Here is a 21,183-nt window from a genome sequence, read left to right as displayed (position 1 = left end):
TCTTAGCTCTCACACCCTCCCCAGAAAAATGATGTATTTTTATATGAAAATTTGCTTATTGGTTGTGCCCTTCCATAGGGAGTGAGCTTCCTGTGTGGAGCATATATGGACCGCGCCCCTGTATGCAGCAGTGTTTGGGATACAGTAGGTGCTCAATTCTTTTTTTTAAATTATTCTTTTTTAAAATTAAATTTAATTAATTCAAATTAATTAAAAATCAATTAAATTTTTAAATTAAATTAACTATACTTTTTTTTTATTAAAAGTTTTTTGGCGTCCCTGGATGGGCCCAAATAAATGAAATTTCTTCTTGTAAAATATGCACAAGATAAAACGTACCATTTTAATCGTTTTTAAGTGGACAATTCAGTGGCATTAAGTACATTTCCAGTGTTGTGCGACCAAACCCATTTCTAGGACTTTTTCATCATCTCAAACAGAAACTCTGTACTTTTTTTTTTCTTTTATCCAACACTCTACCTTAAAAACACCAAACTCTAGCCAATATTTTCCCTTAAGACCATAACCTAACATTTACCCAGTGGCCGTCCTATGCTAGGTGACGTCAGGTCAACCACCGTGGAAGGTGTGGATGGCCATCTTCGTTTCACAGATGATTGAATGGGCTCAGAGAGATGACGTGCTTTCCAAGCACACACAGCTCAGAAGACTGGGATTTGAAGGCAGATCTCCCGCTTGCTAGATAGTCACCATCCCATGGAGTGACAGCCTTCACCAGCCCAGCACCCAGCCCCACCCTAGGCCTCCTTCTACCACCCCTCTCTCCCATGGGCACTCTGTGAGCCAAACGTTCTAGGCATCCCCGGCTCTGGCTAGCTGACCACAGGATGGGAGGTGGTGGGGGCCCACTGCACAAGACTCTGCCAAACCGCCCACCAGCCCCTTCATATCGTACTCTGGCCAGGTGACCCCAGCATCATTCAAAGAGACCTCCCTGAGCTGGCCACAGCAGCCAGCTGTCCCCACCCAGTCTCTGCCTGCAGCCTGGGAGCTGTTTCCCCACCCCACCATGTCCAGGTTCTCGCAGACTTGCTTGGACACGGGGCTGGACTTCTGCGGCAGGGGCAGAGGTTCAGCAGAAGCATGATGCCAGGAGCCCTGACAGGCTGGGTGCTGGTGCCCAGGTGAGAGCAGAGGTGCGGAAGGCAGGCATGGACTGTGAGCTCAGCCCTCTGGGGTGGTATCTCCTCTCCTTCATCAGGCCTTAGGGAGGTAGTCTTCCCTGCCCTGGATGAGGCCTTGGACAGGTCCGTGCCCCGATGGTCACCTTCAGGGAGCTAAGTGCCCCCTTGTCATATATGTGGTAGCGGCTGTCCAGTCCCAGGTAACAGTTCAGAGGCCGAAGCAGGCTTGGCATGTCCCCTCTGCACCCCCTCCTGCTCGTGCTGGAGGCTGGCAGTGGGTCTGGGGCTGGAGCTGGGTCTTGTGGACCCACCCCACTCACTGGATGGGCCACCTCCTACTTCTGGTGGCTTTGTCTGCTCTGGGTGGACAAGGCAGGTGGATACAACTGCCCGTTTTTCTTGTGGGTCCTTCCCTGGCTGTTCCGGAAGTCTCCTGCCAAATCTTCCCTCATGGAACCCTTGACTCAGTCACAGCTGTGTATCTGGTGGTCTTCCTTGGCCCCCGGGTGCAGTGGTCTCCCTCTCCTGCATTCTCCTTGCCATTCTAGGAAGCCAGCAGACAGGACAAGGATGACCCATGCCGGCTCTCTCTTGTCCCCAGGAAGCACGTGGACACAAGCCATTGTGTCCCCAGCAGAGACAGACCCCAACACCCGGCTTTCCCAGTCTCGGGCCTGGGTCCCCTGCCTTCAGGAATTGTACTTTGGAGCTCTGTGAAGGTGTCGCTAGGCTTGGGGAGAGAATGGGTGAGTGGGGACCTTCCCCTCAGTTCCTGCTTTCTCCCAGGAAGTGTCTTCACTCACCCACTCCCACCTCTGACCCCTTTAAACATCCTGAGAAGCTCCAGACTGGGTGTCAAGTTCAAGGACTGTGGAACCAGCCTGCATAGGAGTGAGTCCTGGCCCTTTACACACCAAGCCGGCAGCTTTTGGCAAGTTAATAATCTTCTCTGTGCCTCAGTTTCCTCAACTGTACAATGGGGACAGCGGCATCACTCCAGCTTTTGGTAGCAAAGAGAATTTAGTGTTGTATGTTTAAGTGCTAGAACAGCTCCCAGGAAGTAGCAGGAGGGTTAACTATTACGGTAACCTGTTCTGGTCCCAGTGTGGACCTGTCATTTGGCTGGTTATATCGGACACCACCTTTGACCTCTTCCTAAGCCCATACTGGACCACAGTGTGGATTTCTGGCTTTCCTGACCAGATAGCTCTGGGACTTCCTGCTAGAGCTGTGTGGTGCCCAGTTCCAGGGAGTTGACTGGTGTCCCTTGTGCCATGGTCCAAGCTGCCTCTTCCAACCCTGCCTTGCCATTTGGGGGACTCCCCAGAGCTGCAGCAGAAGGCAGAGTGGATGCCTCCCAAGTGGAAGGCAGTATAGGTTTTCATGGGATTTTTCTTCACTCAGGATAGAGTGACTTGAAGCACCCACCAATCATGGGCGGGCTTGGTGGACCTCACTTGGTGCTGATTTGGGACCCTGAGCCTGAGGTTTTAGCCAGTGGCACTCTAAGGCTCTATGCTACAGGTGCAGCGACATGCCAGAAGTCCACTGCAGAGGTCCTGCTGCATGTGTGACTTTGGACAAGTGTCTCACCTCTTAGTGCCCAGTGTCCTTATCTGTAAAGATAGAATGATGAGGGGACAGCAGGATTGTGCCAAGACTTTCTGGTCCACAGAAAGCTTTAACTGAGTCTTCACTTGCTTTTCATTCTTGAAGAATATTTGCATTGGATACAGAATTCTGGGTTCACAGATTTTTAAATTCTCTTTCAACACTTTGAACATCTTCCGGACTCTGGACTCTAGTATCTTTTTTTTTTTTTTTAAGATTTGTTTATCTTAGAAAGAGCATAAGCCAGGGGAGACATAGGGGGAGAGGGAGAGTGACAATCTCAAGCAGACTTCCCATTGAGCATGGAGCCCAACACAGGGCTGATCCCAGGATCCCAAGATCATGACCTGAGCTGAAATCAAGAGCCAGCCGCCCAACTGACTGAGCCACCCAGTCGCCCCTGGATCCAGTATTTCTGATGAGAAATTAGCATTCATTTGAGTCCCGATGCCTCTGAATGTAACATGGTTTTATTCTAGCTGCTTACAAAATGTTACCATTATTTTGGTCCTCAGCAGTTTAATGGTTAGGTGTGGTTTTCTCGGTATTTATCCTCTTTGGAGTTAACTGAGTTTCCTAAATGTGTGCATTGATGTCTTTTCCCATACTGGGGATTTCGTCAGTCATTATTCCTTGAAATCTTTCTCCTACTCTACTAACTCTCTCCTCTCTTTCTGGAACTCCAATTATGTGTATGTTATACATTTGATGTTGAGTTACAGATCCCAGAAGATCTGTTCTTTCCTCTTTCAATTTATTTTCTCTCAAGTGTATTAAGTCTTTCTTCCAGCATCTTGAATTTTCAGTTAAGCAATTCAGTGGTTTTCTGTTTCAGATACTGTATTTTTTAGTTATAGGATGTCCATTTGGTTATTTTTTTAAAAATATTTTATTTATTTGACAGAGAGAGACAGTGAGAGAAGGAACACAAGCAGGGGGAGTGGGAGAGGGAGAAGCAGGCCTTCCCCTGAAGAGGGATTCCAGTGAGGGGCTCAATCCCATGACCCTGGGGACCATGACCTGAGCTGAAGGCAAATGCTCAACAGCTGAGCCACACAGGCACCCCTCTACTTGGTTATTTTAAAAATTGTTTCTCTTTCTCTGTTGAAATGTCCTTTTTATCATCCAGTGGGAGCAAATTTTCCTTTATATCCTTGAACATAGTTATAATTCCTACTTTAAATTTTTTTCATTTGCTAATTCCAACATCCAGACATTCCATAGCTAGTTTCTGTCAATTATCCTTATATTAAGTATGGGCAATGTGCTCTTATTCCTTTGTGTGTCTTCAAAATAATTTTGGATTATATCCCGGGTATTGTGAATGATAACATTGTAGAGATTCTAGATGTTTAGTATATCCCTCCAAAGAGCATTTTTGTTTTATTTTGTATTTGTGAGCAGTTAACTTGGTTGACTCCAACGGCAAACCCCATTTCTGGGGAGATGGGCACAAACTCCAGTTCACTTCTTTTAGCCTTAGCTGGGCTGCTTGGAGTCTGTCATGGGTATGCATGTTTTATGGCCAAAGATTTGGGCAGAGTTTATGTGCTATATTTGGGGACCTCCCTTAGGCATCCCCCTTTCTAGAATTTAGTACCTCACTTTCTGTCTACTACTATGGTTTCCCCAGCCTCTGTCACCTGGTTCATTGAGCCTTAAGTGTAATACATTCTACCTGAGTTTCAACAGCTACATAGCACAGACTGGGGCCTTTTCCCAGACTAAAAGCCATGAAAATTACTCACTGGGTGAGTGATTGCTAATTTTCCTGCAGGTTCCAACTGCATTTGGTAGCTGTTTTATTGTTCTTCTGCTGAGCTGTGTTTTCACAGTAGCTGTGTTCAGGTAGCTATGTTTGATTGTTCTTCTGCTGAGGCTTTGTAGTTGTGATTGGTGAGAGAGTTGATCCAACAGGAGCCACCAGGCTATTAGCAGAAGCGAAAGCTCCTATGGAGACATTCAGAACGGTGCCTGGCTGATGAGCACGTAAGACACGTGAGCTGATGTTATTGACTGCACCACTGGGTTTCCTTCCATGGTCAAGATGAGAAGCAACATGGATATGGACACCCTCATGAAAGAAGGGGTCCACATTCAATGAGGGGCACACAGTGGGCATTAGACTGTTGTTGTAGGAGACCACTGAAATGGGGAGCAGCAGCACTCTCCGGGAGGCTTCCTGGAGGAGGTGGTATTGGGGCAGGAGATGTGTCAGATGTTCCAAGATGAGAGAATAGACTTTCTGATTCAGGGTTTTATTGATAAGGATTTCTAGCTCTCGGGGGAGGTAACCTTTCCTAGGGTAGCCCTGGAAGTTACTTCCTGTAGCAGTGAATAGATGTGAAACATCCAGGAGCCCCAAAGTCTGAGGAAGCAATGCCTTGGCCTGCTTACTCCCTAAATGTTCCCAGGATGGGACCAGCACTGGGCTGGAGGTCAGGACCCCTAAACCTTCCTAGTAAGGTTGAGCTACCACTCATTTTGCTCACTTCTGAGCCCGCCATTGGGAAGTCTGTGGAGGCCAGAAGCAAGGATGACAGGGAGCTTTAGTTTTCTGTCCAGTTAATTTTGGTAACTCCTCATTCCTCAGAGTTGTGATCCTTTCTCCCCAACACACCCCGTGGTCCCACTGGAGCTTCCAATCCTGGGCAGGCTCTGTTATGGCCATGCTACAAAACTGAGGCTCAGAGAAGTGGTGTGACCAACCCAAGGCCACACAGCTAAGGCGCTGGGGCTGAGACTCCAACCCAGGACTTCCCACTGGCCCTCGAACAGCTCAGGAGATTGCCCCGGTGCAGGGTCCTCCATCTCTCCAGCTGCCAATGGAAATAATAGCCATATCCCCCTCAGGGGCTGGCGTGAGTTTCAAAAGAGGCCGAGTGTGTGAAACTGACACATAAATTGTAAATTGCCTACAGACGTTAGTGTCTGTTACTGTGGTAACCGCCCAGCATTTATAGACTGCATTCACTCTGGGTACCAGTGGTCACATTGGCATTTTAATTTAATAGCATTGTTATTCTTCCGTCGTAAAAACAATATAAATTATGCATATGTCCAAACTCACCAATTGTATATATCAAATATGTGCATTTTTGTAAATCAGTTGTATCCCAATAAAGCTATTAAAAATTACCTTCATTACAGAAAATTGAGAAAATGTAGAAAAGTAGAAAAAGACACAAAAATATTTTATTGCAGCAACCCCAAAGTACCCTCTGCTAATGTGGGGGGGTGGTAGTCATTTTTCGGCTTTTCTTCCCTCTGCCCAGTGTGTGTGCCATTTAACACGGCTGTGATCACTGGTGTATATAATTAAAAGCATTTTATACACAATTTTATATCCTGCTCTTTGCCCCTTAGGGGCTGCTAAGAGGAAGAGCGAGGACTGCTGCCTTGCTGTCCGGGTCCCTGGCTCCGCTGGGCTCTGGCTCTGGGTCCAGTGTGCTTGTGCTCCTCAGTCAGGGTGGATGGCCCCGGAGAGGGCCTGACGTATGCCCCCGCTCTGTGCTCAGCAAGCATTTCCATATTCCTATCCGCTGCTCTCCTTGTCTTGTTTTTCTAAGTGTAATGAAATGTGCTTTTATCGTGATCTATGGAAAGTCCAGCTCATCATCCCACTTCTAAACCACCTTCTCTCTCTTCATTTCTTTTGTCGTCAAACGGGCATTTACTTGGGCTCAGAAGGCTAGTGCAGGCCAGAAGCTGCCTGTAACAACAGGCACTGATTGGAAAAGCAAAAGGTGTTGATTGAATAGGAAAGTGAAAATCACTTGAGGGCTTGAGATAAGACATAGCAGGTGCTTTTGAGAAGCAGCAAGGAGCCCCGTCTGAGTGTAAGAGCGAGGTGGGCAGGAGGGAAGATGAGGCTGGGCGGGGTGAGAGGGGTTATCTTTTTACCAAGTGGAAACATGAAACTCAGTGGCAGTGAACCACAATTTCTTCTTGAGCACCTGATGATCCTGCTCATCTGGGCTGGGCTGGGCTGGGCGAGCAGGTGGGCAGAGGCCCTGCTTGGGGCTGACTCTGTTGCATTCCTCTCCCCCTCCTGAGACCGCTGGGCTGGCATGGGCAGGTCCTTCTGGCAGGGGCAGGGACAGGATGGTGGCTTATCCGATGGTGCCCCGTAGGCCAGAGCAAATCACGTGGCCAAACCCAGAGCTGGGAGTGGTGATGGGGGGCGGGGGCTGGGGATTGCCCAGCCCAGGGTGGGAGGCAGGGCCATGTTCTGTGCAGGTGCAGGAGAAGGGCCAAGGTCTGGGCTTCTGACGTGGTCTGCCTCTGGGGACTGCAGACTACTCAAGCTTTAGACCCCTCTGAGACATCGCTTTACTCCAAGGTCAAATGGGGATTTGACTCAAAGGGTTTCGGGTGGGCTCCCTCGTGCTCTGCTGGGGTTAGCATAAGCAGTGGCAGGGAGAAAGCAAAGAGATCCTTTAGGGGGCTGTTGGAATCTTCCAGGCGAGAGGCGGGGAGATGTGGGTGGGATCTGGCTACATTGCGTAGGCTTGGCCAGGAGGGTGGGACACGGCCCATGGAAAGGGAGACTGAGAAAGGGGTCAGGGAGATTCCAAGGCTTGGGCCCGAGCCAGGGGAGGATGGAACTGCCACCACCTGGTGGGGGAGGCGACCCAGGAGGGCTTTGGGAGGGCACAGCATCTGGTTTGGGGGACCAGTGCAGCATTTGGGGCCGAGTCACACCGTGATTCAGGTCACTGTGGGAGATTGGACTGGGGGCTGTATTTAGAGCAGTGGTTTATTGGAGAGTAGGTCTCCAGTGCTGAAGCTGGACTTGGTGCCTGCAGAGTCCAGGCCAGGAATGCGTGAAGGTTACGGGGGTCCCTCCAGTGGGGAACTCATGGGGGGCAGGGATGACCATAGCTGGCCCCAGTGGATCCCAGAGTAGGGCTAGCATCAGATTGTGGCCCATTCATCTGGTCAGCACACGAAACCCCCAAGCTGCTTCCGGAAGGAGGAGGAGGAAGGAAAGAAGCAGGAAGGAGAGAGAGGGAAGCAAGCCTGCGAACAAGTCTCCATCCCATAGCCAGTGGGGAGGGGACAGGGAGACCTTCGGCCCCTCGTTAGTACTCCTGACCCTCGGGCCCCTGCTTCTGGATGGTGGCCCAGCCCATGGGTGCAGGCTCTGGTGAGGGGGGGCTATTCTGTTGAGCTGCACAGTACTGGGGTCCTAATGAGCCACACCTTCCTGTCTCTCCCTACTCCCCACAGCCGATATCATCTCTACTGTTGAGTTCAACCATACCGGAGAGCTGCTGGCCACAGGCGACAAGGGTGGCCGGGTTGTCATCTTCCAGCGGGAACCGGAGGTGCGGCGGGACCTGGTGGTGGCGGGAGGGGGCGCCACACCCCACCCGGGCCTTTGCTGGCTCTGTCCTGGACTTGGGACACATTCAGAACAGGCAGGGGCAGCTGTGGCCCTGGGTTAAGCCTCTGATTGCTGCCCTCTGCCTGGGTGTCCCGGCCAGCGGTGGGGTGGACAGGAAGACTGCGTTTTCTGGAGCCGTGGGGCTGCCTTCAGGCTGGGGTTGGTGACTTGGCTGAGCCCCAGGCCTCGCCCTTACGAGGTTTGTTGTCCAGCAGAATTTCAGGTCAGACTGGGGTGGCCTGGAACAACCTACCTAGGGGCACTGTTTTTGAACCGCTATGAGAACATCATGATAAAAGACCCCCATTTGTTGAGTACCTACTATGTGCGGTTACCTTGCTGTGTTCTCTACACACTTTTGTCATTGACTCTCCACTGCCCACCTCAGAGGGTAGGGACCGACACCTATTTTACAGATGAGGACACTTGGAGAAGTTGCCCAGCTAGTGAGCAAAGACCAGGGGCCGAAACCAAGGCCATGTGTTGCCACGTACACCGTGCCTCGGAAAGGGGTGACCCACACACCAAACACACGCAGGGATTCGATGCTGAGGACGGAAGGGCGCGCACCAAGGAGGTGGAGGACAGAGAAGGGAGAGGGGAGGGCAAGTGGGATGAAGGGAGAGGAAAGAGGGGTGAGGAAGAGAAGGGGGGGTTGAGAAGGAGAATGGGGAGGAGAGGGATGAAGGGGGCAGGAGAGATGTTGCAGATACATCCCTGCCCCGTTCCATTCCAGAGTGTTCCTCAAGGTCTGACTTCTCTGTGTTCCCTCCCTCCCACTGTAACCCCTCTCACGACAACCCCAGTGGGGCCTTTAGGTGCTATAAGAGCCCTCACATCACAGACGGGCAGACCAAAGCTCGGAGGGTATAACCTAACTTAGCCAGGACACTTAGTGAAAAACAGACGGCTGAAAATCGGTTACCCGAGCACAGACCTGTGGCCGGAGCATGCCGATTTCACAAGAAGGACCCGGGTCACCCACTGGTGATTGCAAAGCCAAGCCTCCTTTTTGCGGGAAGAAAATTAAATGGGGAGATGCACGTTTCTTGACTTTGGAATTTTTCTCCCATAATTTTTTTCTGTATTCTGGTCCCCGTGACCTTAGTCATAGACAGCGATCATGGCAGCTGAAGGGACTTAGAGGCAAAAACACAGAAGCTTGCCAGAAGCAGGACAGGTGTATAAATATAGCAATAGATGCTTTTAGAAAAAATCAGCAGGAACTTGAAATTCTGTCTGGTTGACTGTCTCTGTTTGCTCCCGGGCGGGTTACATGTCTGGCTGAAGCTTTGTATCACCATGTACACTGAACATGTCCACTGAGAAGGCCAGCCCTGTGCCCACGATGCCTCCCCACCTCACTGTTTGGAGGGCCCTATCACGAGGGTCCTTGTTATTGGGAGCTCTGCTACCTCAGCCAGGATGGACCCATGGAGGAAAGCCATGGGGATGATGGCCTGGCCCCAGTCTGACATTCCAGAATATTCTACCTCTGTGTAAAAATCTGCTCCAAGATGCATGCATCCCATGAGTCAGGACCAAGTTGGACACTTGGACTGGAAGAGCAGACAGGAGCCTTGGCCATGGTGTCAGACAGACCTCAGATGCACAAGGGATGCATGGCCTTTGAGGGGAGCAGTCAGTTCACCTCCGAATCTCCACTTTCTCATCTGTAAAATGGGGGAAAATGGCTGTGCCCACTCCAGAGGGGTCATGCAGATAGAACAAGACGAAGAGGGAGAAGCACTTAGATCAGCACCCTGCACATAGTAGGTGCTTAGTAAATGTGAGCCACCCTGATTGCTGGACTGAGGAGAAGATGGGGCTTCGCTACAGCCACGCACCAAGTCATTGGTCATTTAAAATGCAGAGTTCCCTTTGACCCTGATGTCAGATCGCCCAGCCCTGGTGGACACGGGCTCCTGGTGGTCAGCGCGCCCCTCACCCCTGCCCCTGCGGGCCTGGAGCTCACGCCCCCTTGTCTGGCTTTTCTGGCAGAGTAAAAATGCGCCTCACAGCCAAGGCGAGTATGACGTCTACAGCACCTTCCAGAGCCATGAGCCTGAGTTCGATTATCTCAAGAGTCTGGAGATAGAGGAGAAAATCAACAAGATCAAGTGGCTTCCGCAGCACAATGCCGCCCACTCCCTGCTGTCCACCAACGGTGAGGGGCGTGCGTGGGGGTGGGGCGCCGGCTCTCTGGTGCTCTTTCCCAGTTCGCTTGGACTGAGCATCCTTCTAGCTCCCCAGACCTCTGAAAGAGCATCTTGAGCGGGTGGGAACATTCCGAGCCATGAGGTTCGTGGCTTCCTCCTCCCTGGCCCGTGGCGGGTGTGGGGCTTGTTTGCACTGCAACAGCTGGCTGGGTCAGGGGCAACTCTGTCATTACTGTTCCTGGGAGGTGGATGGAGCGTGACATTCCCAACCGAGGAGGCAGACCTAACTTTTGGAATCCCAGAACACCCCTGGGTGGGGTTGTCACTCAGAATGTGGGGCGGGCAGCCGCAGGAGGACGGGTTCAGAAGCCTGGCTGGACATTTGACCGTTCTGCCCCAGGAAGGGTGCATGCACCACTCCCCCACCCCCGCCTAGGCTCCAGGGAGGCTCCTGGCCAGACTCCTCCTTCGATGTGTCCCGCTCAGGGCCTGGATGCTGGGGCCCGAGGCTCGGTGTCCCCCTGCTCACCCTCCTGCATCTCTCGCCCCTGTCATCAGTGGTGTCTGAGTGGTGGGAGGACAAGTCTGGACTCTGTCCCAGCCCTGTGATCTTGGGGCAGTGGCTTTGCTTCCCTAGGCCTCGGTTCCCTCCCCTGTGCAGCGGGGTGGACACAGCTCCCCCGGATTGTGGTCGGGGTGACATGGAGGCCACACGGCCAGGACCCTGAGGCCAGCCAGCCCTGCTGCAGCGTGCGTGAGCCTCACACGGTGATGCCACCTGTCCTCCCTGACAGAACCCAGACTTAGTGCAGCGGCTAAGGCATCCTCAAGACTGCTTGGACTTGACCCCTCCAACCCTTGCGCCTGAAGGCCGCCCTGTCTACCCCTCACCTGGCCAGCCCCTCCTCATCCCTCAGACCTCCAGTGCATGTCACCTGCCACTGAGCCTTTGAGGACTTCTCCGCTCAGCCTGCTGTCCCTCCCGCAGTCAGTTCTGGCCGCCTCCCACCCCTGCCAGCCCCTCCTGACCCCGGGCCTGCCCTCTGGGTCTCCTGCTGCTCTCATCCTTCACTGCGCCCAGTGCAGGACCAAGCCCCCTAAGGGTGCCTGGCCCTGGGCCATGCTCAGGCAGGAGTCCATCACGTGGTTCACATCCCGGCCCTGCCACTTCCTCATCTGCGTTGCCAAGGTTATTCCTGCCTTGTGGGGGCGCTGACTGGACAAAATGACGAAAAGCCACAGGGTAGCTTAGAACAGGGCTGGTGCTAGGGAGTCGCACATGCGTGCTCCTTTCCTTTAACCATGGGAGTGGGATGTTTCATTCTCCTCCTGTCCCTCGGGAGGGAAGGTCAGCTTCAGGAGCTTCTTTACCGTGGGTTTAAATTCCACCTGCACCCTTTCAAAACGGCATGTCCTTGGTACCTACAAGGGTTGATGATAGCAGTTGTCTCCCTCCTCTTCCTTCTCCCACGGAGAAGGCTGTTTGTTTTGGCTACAGTCCCGGAAGCAGAACCGATATGATAAGCATGTGTGTGTGTGCGTGTGTGCGCGTGCGTGTGTATAGGTGTGTAGCTGTGGAGGTAGGGATACGCATGTACATACAGATAAGATATATGGGAAGAGATATTTTAAGTTGTCTCACATGATGGTGGGGGCTGGAAAACCCAAAATATGCAGGGCTGCGTGGAAGGCTGGAGATCCATGGAAGAGCTCATGTTACAGCTTGAGTCCGAAGGCCACCTGCTGGCAGAATTCTCTCTTTCTTCGGGGGTGAGGAGGGGTGTGTCAGGCCTTTGAAGGCCTTCAACTGATTAGACAAGGCCCACCTGCAGCATGGCCAGCAGTCTGCTTTGCTCTATGTTTTTATTTCTTTTTCTGTGTGTGTGTGTGTGTGTGTATGTGTGGTTTAACAGAAGTTTGTTCTTCATTCCCATAAAGTCCATCGCAGGGCTGTGGGACTTTCCAGAACAGCTGTTCTCAATGCGGGGGGTTCAGCATTCCAAAGTACTTTAGTTGCTGGCCCCTGTTTCTGTATGGGTTTCCACGACTGGAATTCCCAGCCACCCCATCTCCTGAACTGTGCTCCGTGCTGGTGTTAGTCATGCGTCTCATTGCATTTGCTCTGTTTTGAAAGATAAAACTATCAAACTATGGAAGATCACGGAACGAGATAAAAGGCCCGAGGGATATAACCTGAAAGATGAAGAAGGAAAGCTTAAGGACTTGTCCACAGTGACGTCACTGCAGGTAAGATGTGGAACGCGTGAGGTTCTGGCAAGCGGGAAGCAGTGTGGGTTTCATATGTGAAACAGTGAGACTTCAGGACTTGAGGGGCCTTTGAGATTTGAGCCAGAGTTGGGTTCGGGTCCTGGCTGGGCTGTTTCCCTGTGGGGAGGCTGCAGGCTCTTCTCTGGCTCTAGCCTTGGGCTCTTCATGAGCTAAGCAGAGGCCATTCTCTTTCTCTCAGAAGTGATGTGGGGATGAGGTGGGGTGATACGTGTCCTGGAGAACCCATGGGCTGAACTTCGTGGATTCCAAGCCCTTTGCCGAAGGGCCGAAGGGCCGAGAGAGGCCTGGAATAGGTGATTCTCGCCGCCTGCTCAGTGGGAAAGAGGGCTATTTGAAAAGAGGCTGGGAAGGTTCAGCTGCGGGACCATGCCAAAGCAAACTCTTGTTCCCACATGATTAAAAGGCAAAAGAACTCCTCTTTCTTCCAGAGGCTGTGAGACACAGTGGAGAGTGTTCTGGAGTCCCAGGATCTGGGTTCAAATCCTGCCTGGGCCACTGGCTGCCGGTGTGGCCTTGGGAGGCACTCAGCCTCCGTGAGTCTGCTGACTCCTGGTCTGGAACGAGCATAAGCACTGTGGCCTGCATGAGTCTTCCAAGCACTCTACCCATGGTACCTCAGTCCTCCCCAAAGTCCTATAAACGGGACATATGATTATCAATACCATTTGACAGATGAAACAAGAGCCAGGATCCAAACCCAGGAAAGTCTGGCTCCAGAATCAGCATCCCAGGCTCTTCCGTGATGTGGGAGCAAGGTCCCAGCCTTCCGGGAGAGCAGTGGGGATGGTCAGTGGTGTCCTGCGAGAAGATTCCGTAGAAGTCTGTCCCTGTCCATCTCCAGCAGGCCACAGCCACAGGGAGCATAGCCAGGCCACCTTGTCTGCCCCTTGCTTCCAGAACGGAACCTGGAACATGGCAGGGCTCTGCTCGTGTCTGCTGAAGGGGATGCTGGTGCCATGGCTCATTTGGACTTATTTACGCATTGCACACCTAGAGCACCAGTTTTGTGCCCAGCCCTGCTTGGGGCATGGGGAGCCCTCAGCGAAACAAAGAGCCTGGGGGCAGGATTGGGTCTGAGTCTCAGTGTCTCCTGTTCCTGGGACCAGCTTGGCTCTGAGGAGGCGGCCTGAGTCCCATGAGTGAGCCTCACAGGTACCTCTCTTCAGCTTCGATTTCCATGTTTTGGCCGATTGGAAAAGCCTGGGTCACATCGCACAAGCTGCCTGTCCTCCTGGGAGAGGGGGACCAACTCACGACTCTGAGTGTGCACCACTCCCGCGGGGGGCTGGGGATGGGAGGACAGTGGCGAGGCCTGGCGTGGGGCTGTTCGCGTTTCTCCCGGGCTCCCCAACGGCTCCCAGGTCCACTAGTGGTTGGTCAGGCGGCTGAAGGCAGGGCCCTGCCCCATGCCTCCGTTTCCTCACCAGCAAAATGGGGATGAGGACTCACTTTCCCTGAAGCAGCTCAGTGTATACGCTGACTACGTGTGCAGAGAATCGTCATAAATATGAAAGAGTAATCAATGTTGGTCCCGAGATGAAGAAATAAATGTTTAAGCATATCAGCCTCTAAATGACTGGCAAATTGTGCAAATAAATTCTGAGAAAGCCAGGAGGCCAATTAGCTTCCACATTGAGTAATGGGAGTGATGTGCTCCCTCCCATGTCTCCCCCAGCCCCCAGGAAGTTTATGAGGCTTTCATCTGGTGGGAAGGATGCAATTATCACCACTTGATGGGCTTGGCGTTTGCGGCAGAGCCGGTGGCCCGCGGGAATCCATTTATTTCCCTCCCAGCATCTGAGAATTTGCTCTGTATCTCACTCACATCCCAAGATGACCCTTAACCACCCGCTGAGGCTGGAGGAGGAGAAAGGGAGAAAGAACGGGGGCATCTGGGGCTTTCCTCCTCTTACGTCTTCCTTGTCTCTTCTTGTGTTTCCCAAGCCACCCAGCCGTGTGCAGTTTTTTACTGAATCCAAGCTGTTCCTGCTGGAGCCTGTCACTGTTGTTTACTGACCAGCTGCTATGCCCTGGGCCCCATGCTAGCTCCCTGGGTTTCAGAGGTGGGCTGGGTCAGACTGAGTGCACAGCCCCACAGGGAGACAGACACGGAGTCATTCTACCTTGTTGATTTGGTGAACTCCTATTCATCCTTTAAAACCCTATTAGCTTTCTCCTCTGGGAAGCTGTTTCTACACAAGCCACGGAAAAATCCTCACCCTGTTTCTGTGCAGTCTGGCCTTGTGTATCCACAATGTTCTGTCCTTAGTGTTTAGATGTCTCCTGTCCTGTCTCTCACCTTGACTAGACTGTGGCTTCTAGAAGGGTTGGGGGAGAAGAATCGTTTTAATCATGAGACACCCAAAACTTCAGGGCATTTTTATTTTCACTCTTCTCCTTTGTTCTTTTAATGACTCTGAAATATGGTTTGGGGATGGCAGTAAATGACAGAGCCCTGGGTGTAGGCCAAGGCTGCCAAGAGGGGAAGTGATGTTGCCAGAAGGAGGGGAGGCAGATTGAGATCTAAGACTTTGCTGGGCCAGTGATACTCTGACCTTCTCCAGACAGGTGTGACATGAGAGAGTCCAGGGGACCTGCGGGTGGCTGTGACTTGAGGAAAAGGAAGGAAGATTAAGAGCTGGCCTAGAATATCCAACACGGGGGGGACATGGGCAAGGCGGAGGCCCAGTCACACCACCCGCTCTCATCTCAGGTAGAGTTCCTAGAAGCTCAGGCCCAGAGTCAGCGACACAAGTATGGCCCAGAGCCAGGCAGGCATGCACACCGATTTTGCACACATCCACACTCATGTTCACACATGTGCACACCCACACACCCGCATTCACGCATCACACACCCACATCCATGTGCATGCCCACACATACACCTGCACAAATGCATACTTGCATACGCCCACACTCATGCACACGCATGCACACTCACATGTGCACAAGCAGGCACACATGCTGGCACAGGCTTGTGCTGGGTCCCCTGGTGCTGTGCCAGAGGAGGAATATTTAGGGCTCACGCACCCTGACTGTAGCACCAAGCTCCCTGGGGAGCCCAAGGGACTCACCCCATTCATTTATTCACTGACCTGCCCACTCATTCCCCCAGGACCTTTCTGTGCAGGATCCTGGGCTGAGCATCAGTCATACAGAGATGAACACAAGAAGACACGGTGCACCCCAGGAATACGACAGGCCACTGCAGGAATACGACAGCAGCCTTGTCATGGGGCCAGGCCTATGACAGACTGTGGCCCCTCCAGGGAGCCCCTGGCCCAGCCTAAGAGTGACGGGCAATCAGGAGAGGTCCACTGGGAGGAGATTGTCAGGTCCATGTCAGCCCAAGTCTGAGCCACACAGCCTTTGTCAGCCCTGCTCCTACGATCCCTCCTCATTTCCCTTCCTACCTGGCACCTTTCCAGCCACCCTGTCACCCGACCCTGCACCTGTTTATTTTTCCACATAGCACCTGTGCTATGGGAACTCTCGCTCACATAGACACACACGCGCACACGTGCTCCCTTCTGTATCGGTTTATTTTCTCTCTCCCACCCGAGGGCTGGTAGCCCGTCTGCCCCTGTGTGTCCTCGCCCAGTTCAGCTTGGCTTCCCGGGACTCTCCCTGGTAACTGCTGCCCCAGGCCCAGGACCCTGGCAGGTAGCAGGACGAGTCAGCATAACCTGGTGTTCAAAGAGGGTGATCGTTTCAGGCAGAGGTCATGGAGGGAAGCCAAGACACAGGATGTGATGCTGTCCCAGGGACTCCTCACACCACCCTCTCTGGCGGGAGTTCGTGTGCATGAGGCTAACACCAGCGGCCCTAACAGATAATCCCAGCATCACAGGGAGCAGCACACAGAAATGTCTTGCTCATTTATGGGAAGGCCCAGGGTCGGTGTTCCTGGTGGACACAAGACCCTCCTGCAAGGACACAGACTCCTTCCATCCCACGGCCTTCACTCCAAAATCTCAGGTCCTCACCTTCCAGCAGTGGAATGGGAATGCAGGTAGAGAAGGCCCACGTGCCCAGTGTCACTGTGCTCACATCCTACTGGTCAGAACCAGTCACATGGCCACAGCCAACTGCAAGGGCAGCTGGGAAATGTAGTTCTTGCCTCCGCAGCCACTTCCTTGTGAAAAGGGAACAAAAATGGTGGATCGTTGGAGGGGGCTGCCATGGTATCTTCTTATTTCATTTCAGAGGCGAGGAATCTGGGGTTCTGAGGGGTTTGGCCTCTTATTCAATGTCCAGCAGCCGACTCAGAACGAATCCTGGGAGGCTAAGCTTTCCTGTAGGGCTAGCTGGTGAAGAATGTTGGCCACATTGTGCTGCCTGTTCCCAGTCTGTGCAGGATGGACACCCACAAGCACACTCCTGGCCTCTGGTTGTCATCGTGTAGCCCCGGCATGCCGTCTCTGCCTTGGGTCCCCCTCCCCCTGCACCACCCCCCTCCGTCACCTCATCATCCTGCAGCCCACCCCCTCCCCTGCAGGTGCCTGTGCTGAAGCCCATGGATCTGATGGTGGAGGTGAGCCCACGGAGGGTCTTCGCCAACGGCCACACCTACCACATCAACTCCATCTCCGTCAACAGTGACTGTGAGACGTACATGTCGGCGGACGACCTGCGCATCAACCTCTGGCACCTGGCTGTCACCGACAGGAGCTTCAGTATCCTTTCCCGCACCATCTCTCAGGGGGCTTCCGGAAGGGGGGTGCTGGCTCAGTTCTGCTTTCACTCAGCTTCTTCAGCAAGTGAGGCCCCAATCTGGAATCCTGATGAACTGATTTATGAAAACTCTAAATCCATGACTGCCGAGGGTTATATTTGACCCCTTGCCTTCTCTGGATGGCTGTGTTCCCTGTCGTTCTGGGACCGCCTTGGGGACCCCAGAGGAGAGAGAGTTCTGGGGTCTGTCCTCCCGGAGGAGGGATGGCAAACCCATTGGAGAGTCAGATGGAGGCTGCTCTGGACCCTCCTCCCTGCAGCCCAAGGCAGGGGCCTGAGTGTGTGATGAACAACCTTGGGGTCCCGGCTTAGGGGGATAGTCGAGGTGTCAGGAGCCCAGCTGGAGGGGGTCAGAGGGGGGCCTGCCTGGAGGTGCCCTATATCTAGGCAAGCTAAGGGCAGTAGGATGGACTCTAGACCCCGCTGGCTGGTGAGGAAAGAACTTGGTACACAAGCACAAGCCTGGGAGGGGCCCCCATGGACAAAGCAGGCAGGTTGCTACCGTGTCACTGTTTGCAGGCCAGTAATAATAATCCTACACAGTGGGGCTCTGCGCCTGACTTCAGCATGTGTTCATGTCAACTCATGTCACCCTCACAGCAACCCGGGAGGTAGGTGCTCTCATGACTTCCTGTATCAATGAGGAAACTGAGTCCCAGGGAGCCCAAGTTAACCCACTCAGAGCTCACACATAGTAAGTGTCCGACCCAGCACCTGGCACCCCAAACCCCTGACTCCCCATCTCCAACCTTTATGTCCAGCTGCCTTTTGTGAAGTCTGCTTCCCAGATGTGCAATGGAACGGGGTAGGAGGCACCCCCCCCCAACTCCAGAACTGTCATGCAAGCTGACAGTCTCCCAAGTGTCCCCTCTGTGCTGGGCACCGGGCTGCTTCTGCCACCAGGAGCTCCCAGCATGGGGCGTCCGGCCTGCTACTGCTGCTGCCTTACCTAAGGTCACGAGTAGGTTGTGTCCATCAGAGCAGAAGCCAGGGCTGGCCGGGAGGGCGTGTGGGAGCAGGAAGGAGCTGTATGGAGGACTTGAAGGTGAGACAGAGGGTAGCAAATGGCTTCTGAGGGTCAGAATGGCCCCTGAGAGTCAGGGGCTGGCTGGAGGCCACTGGGCAGAGAGACCTTGGGAACAGGGAGAAAGGGGGCTCACAGGAACAGAGAACAAGCACATGTTCTTCCCTGAGCCCCATGGGTGGGTGTGGGGCTTTGCGGTCACTGTGAGCCTCTGCAAGAGTCTTGCTCTGCCCCCAGCTTCCTGTGAGCCTCATGGACCCCCTCCCCGCTAGGACTGCAGCGGGCGCGTTCAGTGAGCCCCTCCCAGCTGCGCCGAGCACAGAGCTGGTGCTTGGTGTCAGGAAACGAAAGCATCTGTCTCCTTCCTGCCCCAAAAGGGTGGAGAGCTCTGAGCCAGGAGGGTGGAAGTGGATTGCGGTGGGCCCAGAGTTCAAGGGGAAGCTGAAGCTGGAGCTGCTCAGAAGGAATGGAAGCTCAGATTTGGCTTGGTGGAGAGAGCTGGGCTGGGCATCTGCCTGATGCTCCATTAACGCTGAAAGCCCAGTGGGCCCTGCCCTTGTTCCCAGTGCTGAGAGCTTCAGTGGGTCAGGACTCCTTTGGTTGCAAGGCTTAGAACACCTCATCCCTGCTGACTCAATCAAATACAGGCATTTACTGACTTGTGGATCATGAGAAGGCTTCAGGCACAGCTGGAGCCAGGGGCTGAAACAATGCCATTAGATGGTTCTCTCTGCTTTTCTTGCATCTGCTCTCTGCTCTGGCTTATCTCCGGTGCCCCATGGTGGCAAACTGGGGCCAACAGCACATGCCCTGCCCTCCAGAATAAAGTCCAAGAGGAAAGAGACCAGTTTCCTGTAACCTGTCCCACCAAGCCCCCAGATGGTGCCCCATGGGCTCTGATGGGGGCCTCAAGGGCACCTCTGAACCTGTGACTATTGTGGGGGTGGGATACAGTGCTCTGACTGGTCAGGCCTGAATCAAGGGTGCTGGAGGGGGTCACTATAGGGGTCCCCTTGGGAAAAGCAGGCACTGTCCCAGCAGTTGGGGGTCCCTGTGGTGGATCACACAGCCAGATGTCCCCTGCCAAGTTTGAGGTGTTGACCAGTTTCCTAGCAGAACAAAATGGGTCACATGGCAGCTTTAGGTCTGCAAACAGGGTGAGCACGGGACTTGAGGGATTGTTCCGGGCTGTCCTCAGCGCTTCCTCCTAGCACTCGACCATGTTCCCTTTGCTGTCTCACTTGACCTTGGTGTTGATATGAAAGCTGAATGCAGTGGCCCGTTATCACCCCATTGTGCAGTGCAGAAATAGAAGTTCAGGGAGACTGGGGGCTGGGCTGACGGGGGCAGAGCTGGGACTCACTCTCGGGCCTCCATGGCCTGGGCCCAGGGTGTTTGCCCTGCCCTTGGGCCACCTGCTGTGGCCACTTTCTTGGAGCTCTGGCTCCCTTGTCATAGGACCAGGCTGGGGACATGCCCCAGGCCGGACTAACGCTGCTGGGCTGCTGTAAGAACTCGGTAACACTGTGAATGCCCTCACCCCTTACAAACCATAAAGCCCGCAGCTGTATAAGGGATAGTGTTCCCTTTAGTTTAGCCATTAATTCCTGGTGCCTCTTCTGACCTGGGCCCATGCTGAGCCCCAGGGCCACAGGGACAATGAAAGAAAATCGGCCCTGCCCGTGGGGGCCTCTGGACTGTGTCGGGAACATCACTCTTGCTGTGAGCAGGGCAGCACCTACACAAGCTGTGGTGGGCAAGGGTGGGTGTGGCAAGTGAGGACGGTGGGAGAGCTGTGTGTGTATGTCCTGGGTGGACTGGATTCCAGCAGGCAAGCCTGGAGCCCAGGAGCCCAGGAGCCCAGCAAGGAGATCTGGGGGGAAGCAGCAACGAGCAGGCAGGGGCTTGGCCGTGGGCAGGAGGCAGTGGAGTAGTGGGGCAGTGGGCCATATAATAACCATCTTTCAGACTGAGGTGGCCACAGGACATTGGAACAGGTTAGTTGTGAACAAGAAGAGAGGGTTGATCCACCTCAGGACGGCAGGCACGGTCCTCCTGAGTCCTTATGACCAGCGGTGCCTCCTTGCCCCGTTTAAACACATGGATTGTGCCCTGTCCACATGCTGGGGAGCATGCCATTCACCACTGTATTTATTGAGTGCCTACTGTATGCCAGGCTCTTTGACTTTGAATTAGATAGACAAAGAACTTTGCCTTCCTAGAGCCAACAGACAGTAAACCATTCATGTAATAAACAAGTACATTACCCAGCATGCAAGCAGCTGGCAGGTGCTGGGAGACCACCAAGCATAGTGCTGTGCAGTTTCTCCAGCCCCATTTATCTGCAGGGCTGCTGGTGTGGGCTAAGTGGAGGGGTAGTGGGGAGTCTCCCGGGCCATGCGGTGGTTGTGGAAACCTCCCCTGCTGAGACCGGTTTGTCAGGGAGCCATGGTGCACTTGGCACTCCCTGGGGCCTGTTGCTACTTGGCCACCAGTATGATGAGCCCCAGGGGCCCACGCAGAGCCTGGTACCCGCACTGCGGAGGCTGGCGTCCTGGCAAAAAAGGCGTTGGGACCGTGGGCTGCCACCACGACATGGATCTTGCACCGTCAAGTAACTAGAAAAGGTGTTTCATTTCCAACGTGGGAGGAATGGCTCCAAATTGGGAGACCCCATTTGGGCAAGCACATGGCCAGGTGTTCTGGGCCAGGGGCTTCACCATCCTTTAACTCTTGCCCTCCGGTGTCTTGACTTGCCCCAGTGGGCACTGTGGTTCAGGCTCTGATCCCCCAAAAATCTCCTGCTGCGGAACTACCTTCTTTTTTTTTT

The 21,183-nt window shown here is 53.6% G+C and overlaps 1 protein-coding gene across 2 annotated transcripts in view; it reads left to right on the top strand.

Moving 5' to 3' along the window:
- Positions 1 to 21,183, top strand: part of PPP2R2C (protein phosphatase 2 regulatory subunit Bgamma) — a 127,197-nt gene that overhangs the window by 70,269 nt on the left and 35,745 nt on the right. For both annotated transcript variants that reach the window (XM_044226240.1, XM_044226241.1), the window contains exons 2-5: positions 7,989 to 8,086; positions 10,147 to 10,312; positions 12,439 to 12,551; positions 17,094 to 17,271. In XM_044226240.1, the coding sequence (XP_044082175.1) occupies positions 7,989 to 8,086; positions 10,147 to 10,312; positions 12,439 to 12,551; positions 17,094 to 17,271 (555 nt within the window). The remainder of the gene's footprint in view (positions 1 to 7,988; positions 8,087 to 10,146; positions 10,313 to 12,438; positions 12,552 to 17,093; positions 17,272 to 21,183) is intronic.

The sequence above is a fragment of the Neovison vison genome, chromosome 11 (assembly GCF_020171115.1).
Source record: "Neovison vison isolate M4711 chromosome 11, ASM_NN_V1, whole genome shotgun sequence".
Classification (NCBI taxonomy): Eukaryota; Metazoa; Chordata; class Mammalia; order Carnivora; family Mustelidae; genus Neogale; species Neogale vison.
Note: the sequence above shows the minus strand (reverse complement) of the source record. Positions and strands in the feature narration are given on the sequence as shown.